The following is a 7819-nucleotide window of genomic DNA, read 5'->3' as shown; positions in this document are numbered from 1 at the left end:
CCCTGTATGTTCCGCGCTGTACATTCAGTAGCGGTGCTGTGGCGCTGCTGAATAGATAAGACAGTGCTATTTTAACACGGGCTCGTGTTTGCACGTTCGAGAAACGTTCAGCATTCGAACGTCAAGAAAATCATTCGGTTCCGGTCATATTTTTAAAACAGGACCGGTTCTTGGTTCCCAACCCTAGCTGTTACTAGAGGCATGTTGAGAGGGGCGAGTGGTTTATAGTTGAGGAAGATTTACTATGCGCGTGCCAGACCCCGCCCTCCTTACGGTACGTCATTGGCGAGTAACAGCGAAGAGTCACTCCCCTGCCTACTTTTAATAGCTTTGTCATGTGATGGAAAGCAGTTGTAAGACAGGTGCCCTCGGTTCATTGTCAGTGAGGGGCGCGAGGGAACGAGTGGATTTTCTCTTTTGTCCGTAATTTATTTTTTATTTTTTCGTACCGTCATTCAGTGGCTGGATGGCGTGGGACAGGTGTAATCAGGACTCGGTGTGGAGAGAACTAGAGGTGAGAACTGATGTGCAACTTATTTTTCCAGGGCTGGAACACTTTTTTTCTTTTTCTTTGAGGAGACGGAGTGCAGTAAACGTCCGAGACTGGCTTCGGTAGTAGTTCCCGTTATGTGAAGTCGACCGTTCTTGTAAGATGCACGGAAGACACGGACGCTCCGAATGCACGGGGATTACACCGGGTTGTGAGAAAGTCGAATATGTTGGCAGAAATTGTGTGTGCTGTGATTTATCTGGTGATAGCGAGTTGGCTTTTCTCAAGCGGTGTCGGAGTTGAAGAGTGACAGGCTGTTTAGTATGTCTTGTCGTGGGGAATTGTTGACATGCCCGTGGATGGAGTGCGCGCTCGCTCGCTGGTAACGCAGGTGATGATGAGACAGGTATCTGCTTCAGTGAGAGCCTAGAGCCACTGCCGATGTGCTGGAATTACTAATATGTACTGTACTCAGGTATTGTACATTGAAACTTTCCTATCAGAAAACAGATACAGTCTCGATGAAGGCTTATTTGCATGCATGCGGAGCGCGTGCTGGATTATATGAGAATGCGCAGGAAATCGGGGTTCGGCAAAAAAAGCTGCTGAACCTCGTTTACTTTGTATTTAGCAAGACTTCATTGCAAGGTTAAGTGTTGCTCCAGTGCAATACACCAATAACGATTGCATAGTGTAGCCTATGACATAGGTGAATCATTAAAAATATGCTGTTCGATACATTTTAGGTTTGTTTAAAACACGTGTTACTATGTTTCGCTCGGCGAAATGTAAGAACGATAATTTAGCGACGCACTTTCATGTAGTCTACATTAGCTACGTTATGATTTCTATCTATCTATCTATCTATCTATCTATCTATCTATCTATCTATCTATCTATCTATCTATCTATCTATCTATCTATCTAGGCCTATCTATCGCGTATTGGTTTATTCATAAAGCAGTTATTCAGTATGCCTAGCTAAAACTTTTTACTCACTATATATAAATATATTGCTGCGCTGACTGTATAGCACCTGTCTACGTTGCATATGCACGTGCGCTATTGTTATTTTCGTTTTAAAAAGGTTAGTTAAGTGTCTCAGTCGGAGCATAAATCCATCTAAACACAATCAGCAAATTGCTTCTCGTTTCCAATTCTAATCATATCAGTTCCAACACAAGTAGCTATTCTCTCTCTCTCTCTCTCTCTCTCTCTCTCTCTCTCTCTCTCTCTCTCTCTCTCTCTCTCTCTCTGTGTGTGTGTGCATGTGCTCGTGATTAAGCGTGAGCGTGTCCGTATTTTTTAGAGGAAAAAGGGGGAGAAGGCTTTCAAGGTGCCGAGGCAGAAGCATCTGGTGCATGTGATTTTATCTTATTTTATCATTACCTGCTATACAAATGGATGTAACCGGTTTCCCCGGCGTCTATAAATCTGTGACAGCGGAAGGAGATGATTTGTGTCATAAATAGATCTAAATCAGATAGATAGGCTACCGATGATGCAAGTGTGAGGTGTGTGAGAATCTTCTTTGATTTCAGATTACTTAATGCAGATTGCTTGTTGTGATGTTACATTTGTGTCAGTATTGCCGAGAAAAAAAGCAGAGTTGTGCGATTTGGGACGCAGTATCAGTAGTTAACGCGCGCTGATGGAATAATTTCGACAATCGTACAAAATAAACATTTGACTGTTCACGACAAGCATCACTCTACAGCACCCTCCGCCGTCTGTCAAAACTCTACACACCTGTGCGCACGCACTGCTGGTTTAGCTCCCACCTCCCCTCTACTCACAACATACTCACTGAAATGAAGTACAGTATTCTGACCAATCAGAGGGCGTGGCTGTCGCGCTCTTCCCTACGACGGACCGCCCCTCCCCTCTCGCAACCAATCACAGAATTATTTGTTTTCTGGTTGGTTATGTTGTAGTGGTTCCAGATGCAGCAAACGTGTCTAAATATGATGTTTGGTTAGATTTATGTTTCTCTCATTTGGTTCTTAATATGTCTAACTCCTCTAGTTCGGCATAATGAAACCCGAATGAGTACAGGTTATTAAATTCAGCAGTGAATGAAGTAGCTTTTTCATGTTAGTTACACAGGTGGCAATTACGTGGGTAAGTTACACTCCCTATGAATCAAATAAAGGATGAGTTATTGGTGGTTACATCAGTCACACACTGTGCAAATAGACAGGTGCAAATTTTTTGAGATATTATGGCATGATGTGGCGCAATTTGTCAGTTTTGCTTATGAAGACTTGATAGAATTAAGTCTGTGTGTACAGTGATTCACTTTTCTGATGCTCAAATAGTCGTTTTATGGAAATGTAATGTTTTGCTTTCAGTGTTTCACACAATTCATTTTTAGCATTTAATGCTCAATGAAAAAAAGGGGTACAACTCCATATCTCTTTTAAAACATTGCCCCATCTTAAATACTAAACTGTCTCAACATTCACATTAAAGTTAGGACATTTCATTTTTACATCATGTCAGATTATAGATACTGTACAAATGCAAAACATTAAACAATTATGCCTCATTCTCAAGAATCTTAGCATTTTTAAGTATTATTGTGCATGGTGTGTTAAAACATGACAAAGCATCATTGCCTTAGTTTACTTATTGGATTAAAAAGTCAAAAGCAATACAAATATAGGTTCACAAGCTTATTCCAGGAACATGTTTATTGAGACTGCTGTCAATATACAAGGTGTTGTAATGCTTGACCAGTACTGAATGATTGATTTGTTGATCCCACCAACAGCAATGTGATAGTTTATTTTATTTGTATTTATTTTTTGTGTGATTTGAGCTCATTTTAGCTGCAAAGTTAGAGAGTTAAAACAAAATGTTAACCAACAGTAAAACACGTCGAATTCCATTTGATCAATTCTACTATCACTGTAACTGGCCCAGGCCATGAAATATGTGGCTTTTTTGGAAACTAAGCGCTCATTTCTACATAAACACTTAATGAAGATGTTTAACATCTTGGCAAATATGTGCTCAACAATCTCTTCTCTTTCCCAGTGTGCTGCCTTGGTTGGTGAAGACCAGCCCCTTTGCCCTGACCTGCCTGAGCTTGACCTCTCTGAGCTGGATGTCAGTGACCTCGATGCAGATACCTTTCTGGGAGGACTCAAGTGGTACAGCGACCAATCAGAAATCATTTCCAGTCAGTATGGCAATGAAGCATCAAACCTGTTTGAGGTAAAGAGGGTCATTGTGCTGCGACGTTTTTCTTATCTGATCATGCATGCTTGTCTCTTGTAAATCTAGATATGATTCTAGCCTCGTGCAGTTTATTGTGGGAGATTGTAACTGTGAGTGTGGGATTCTTCAAAAGATGGGCTTGTCAATCAGTGCTGTTTATTAGTTAATAACAGAGAGTTAATTAGTTAATAACTCATTGGGAATGAGAATTCACCCATGTTGTCTGATAATGAGGTATCATGATAAGCTCCCAACCTTTGTCCAGTACTTAAGGTCAGTGTTTGTACCTTTTAGTACAATCTTGGGCCCGAAGCACTATTTATGGCTGTTTATATGCATGTTCCTCTTGATGTTCCAGAGTAATGGTCAGTTATAATAGAGTGCGACAGTGTTTGCCCACTTTTTCAGCGACCTTTGTTTAGGTCGAAGTCTTTGTTTAGGAGTTATAAGCCATGACCAACCAGCTAGGTAATTCACAAATTTTGATCTGAAGCAAAAAAAATATATATATATTTGAAAATCAGACAAAAAGACAAAGTTACAAGAACTTCACATGACAAATTGGGAATGACATGATCAAATTAAAATGATGCATACTAATATTTAAGCAGTTTGAGAGCATGATTCATTTGCAGTGCTTCATGGGAGCGGGTGGGTGCTAAAGTATTATTTTGGTGTGATCTGTTTGTTGCAGATTTCTGATTATTGGAGATTTCAATGTAGGTAATTGCACTGTTGAACATATATATTTGTTTAAAAGTTGACAGCTTAAATAAAAGTATATAGATTTTACCCCGTAGCTCACAGGTATGTCTTTAAAGGTTCATAAGTACAAAATCAATTCCCCTATGCCTATGGAGAAAATGATTGACATTTTGTGCAAATTTTATGCATACTAATATTTAAGCAGTTTGGGAGCATAGGGAAACCGACTCTATCACAGTGCTTCATGGGAGTGGGTGGGTGCCAAAGGGTTCTTTTGGTGCGATATGCTCTTTGCAACTTTCTGATTGGTGGAGATTTCTTTGCACAATTCATTGGTGATGTAGTTTTCACCAGGAATTCCACTTCTGAACACAATCATTTTGCTTCAACAAAAGCATACAACTTGTACCTTATATCTTACAGGTTTGTCTTTAAAGATGTATAAGTTCAAAATCAATTTCCTTATGCTTATGGAGAAAATGAATAACATTTTTACTTATAGAAACCCAACTATTGCACTCTGGTGGTGACAATGGTATTCCCAGTGAACATATCAGAAATCATTCAACTTAGTCACTAACACTGTTGTAGTTTATTTTAATTATACAACTGGTCTCATCATTACCTCTGAATCATTACCTTAATCTAGATGGTCCACTTTTAACCGGCTTGCTCCTGCCCCGGGTTGTCATGTTGAAAAAGGGAAGAGGTAAAACTTTAAACCTGTTGCACACTTGCGCTTCTTCGTCACTGACAAAGAAAGCAAAGTCCATAGGAAAAGAAATGAGGCGGCTAAAACAAAGCAGCACTGGCCCTGGCTAGTTCATTGTCTTATCTGGGAAGATAGAGAAGAGAAATGATAACGCTGCATTGCTTTGAGTGCTGGCAAATATAGCGCTGGGTCTGTTGCGTTTTTTGGGGTTTTGTGTCATGGTGTGATAGGGAATTCTTCCACATTCCTATCCTGAACCATGTGGTGAGATAATGATTTTATGGGGCCCACAATTAGGAGTGCCAAGGAACCGGATAAAAAAATAATACTGTGTGTGTATGTTAATCGACATGTTAATAATTTACATGCATTACTGCTACTGCGATAGAAGCATTTTTGAAATTCGTATTGATTTAGAATATTTTTGACCGTTTGCTCTTTTTTTTTGTATACCCTCATTGTCTGATTTAAAATGTTAGTGGCGACGGAATAAGCACAAGGTGCTAAAGCAGCTGATCCTAGTTCAGTGAGATGGGACATGAGGTGTCAATAGTGATGAATGTGTGCATTGTATATGCATTTCCAATACTAGCCTATGTGGGTCAGTACAGTGCCCAAGAGCAGAGTGAAGACAGGTTAATGAATGGCCAGCTCTTGTGTAAAGCTAGTTGGCAGAACTTTTTCTTCCTCCCCCTGCACTCACTCAAACCACTGGCAATGTTTTCTTAACCTTTCTGACTGCAGTGTAGTTAATGGGTGGCCTGGTGAGTCCTCTGATGTCACACAACAAGCAGGCCACAGAGAGGATATAGAGACTCACTCAACGCGCCTGCGCTGTTTAGGGTCTGAGAGAGAACAAGGCCATTTTAATAATCTAAAAAAAGTTTAAATGCACATTAAAGTTAGGGTACATTTATACGACAACGGTACGCTTAAAACGGAGAAGTTTTTCCTTTGAGTTGTCCGCGTACTAGTCTCAGCCTCAGACGTCACGCCCACGGAACGTTGGCTAAACGTCTGATGCATATGGTACACTTAACTGGAAACACTTCAGGAATGTCGAAGTCGTCATCTGATTGGTTGAATTTTATCGGATTTCCGGGGGGCGCGAGTGTCGCGTTTATTTTCGGTCCGCCGGGAAACAAAGCGCAGACATGTGATTGCGGAAGAAAAACTGTTGTTTACATGAGTGACAATGAGCATTTATCAAGATCAGCTAAACGTAGGATTCTCAAAAGTATGCGAGGTTCACGGCATAGACTCTTGAAGTGTTCTTCTCCTTCTTTGATTTTCTATGCTGACTGACTTGTTGCACGCCGGTCTGTTGTTGTGGGGACATTTCCACGCCCCGAAACGTGACGCTGAATGAAACGAACTGTAATTGGTTGTTTGACATGTCGGTCAAACGGCCTTATGGGTGGGCCTTGGCCAAAGAAAGCTGCTATGAATTCCGGACCTTCAGCCGTCAGTCTGAAGGTCAGGCTACGCGAGACTATCCGCGTACAGACGACACCATTGTCACACGGATTCGCAAAAATGACTAAAACGCTGTATTCTGCTGCCAGGCCGTTAGATGGCGATTGAACTCTATAGACTGAACACGTAATACACATGTGCATGACGTCATCGTCTTCAGAGATTCTCGTTTTTGTTGTTTACACGGACACCGTTTTCAAAAACCTGCATTTTGAAACCCGTTTTCAAAAGTTTGCGTTTTCAGGCACCCAAAACGCTGTTGTCATGTAAATGAATGGCCAAAACACATTAACAGTATTACGCTTTTATTCGAAAATGGTGTCGTGTAAACAGCCCCTTAGATCTCCAACCCTACTCCTGAAGAGCTTCTTTCCTGCAGACTTCAGTTCCAACCCTGCTCCAACACCAGTCATTTCCAAGTAACCCTGCACACCTTGATTAGCTGGTTCAGGTGTATTTGATTGGGGCTGGAGCTGAACTCTGCAGAATGGTAGCTCTCCAGGAGCAGGCTGTGTCCAAAAGCTTAAAAATGCTGCCTTTGGAGGATGCATTCCAGGGTAGGAACTAAGGCATCAGGGCACGTCCAAATCCAATGTTAGCTTCACATCCTGTCTCCTGAGATACCTTCATCTGGGGTGTGTTTTCCGAAAGCATCGTTAGCCAACTATGGTCGCATGTTCCGTCGTTATCAGCATAGTTCAACAAGTCGGTGTTTCCCGAAAACATAGTTCTAAAAATAACTGAGGAAAATGAGAAGTTGCCATGTCTGTAATTTATAGCAAAAAAAAAAAAAAAAAACGATCATTAATTTGATCTCAAACAGATTCATTAAAATAAGTTATTACTCCACCACGTGCGTGACATCCTTAACCAACGTGGTTAAACAACCAATTTGCGACAATACGGTTTCGGGAAACAGTCATGACTAGCTACTTGATTTCCTCAACGATGCATTGTACTATAGTTAAGCAGCGAGTTACGTCATTGTAGGGGAAACGCAAACCTGATAAATTTAAGGCAGCATAGAGGTGTCCTTCACTGCCTTTGATATCCCACAATCCAGTGCTTTCTATTCTATGACAGTTAAGCTAGAAAAATAAAGATGGTGTCTGAATGTTGCGTTTGGTGTAAATGTACGTTTTTTACCAACCAACTTGATGTAATTTCTAGCGAGAAATTACTATTGTAGCAATTTAATATTTGCTTAGTTATCA

General features: G+C 40.8%; 1 protein-coding gene across 8 annotated transcripts in view; it reads left to right on the top strand.

Annotated features, from left to right (window-relative positions):
- Nucleotides 1-319: 319 nt before the first annotated feature.
- Nucleotides 320-7819, top strand: part of ppargc1a (peroxisome proliferator-activated receptor gamma, coactivator 1 alpha) — a 50605-nt gene continuing 43105 nt past the window's right edge. For 2 of the 8 annotated variants that reach the window (XM_056243061.1, XM_056243063.1), the window contains exons 1-2: nucleotides 326-514; nucleotides 3530-3709. In XM_056243061.1, coding sequence (XP_056099036.1) covers nucleotides 467-514; nucleotides 3530-3709 — 228 coding nt within the window. In that variant the 5' untranslated portion in view covers nucleotides 326-466. Of the gene's footprint in view, nucleotides 515-3529; nucleotides 3710-7819 lie in introns of all 8 variants that reach the window. The other 6 variants (XM_056243065.1, XM_056243058.1, XM_056243060.1 and 3 more) reach the window with 6 other exon arrangements.

The sequence above is a fragment of the Rhinichthys klamathensis genome, unplaced genomic scaffold (assembly GCF_029890125.1).
Source record: "Rhinichthys klamathensis goyatoka isolate OS25496 unplaced genomic scaffold, OSU_Roscu_1.1 h1tg000774l_1, whole genome shotgun sequence".
NCBI classification, from domain to species: domain Eukaryota; kingdom Metazoa; phylum Chordata; class Actinopteri; order Cypriniformes; family Leuciscidae; genus Rhinichthys; species Rhinichthys klamathensis.
Note: the sequence above shows the minus strand (reverse complement) of the source record. Positions and strands in the feature narration are given on the sequence as shown.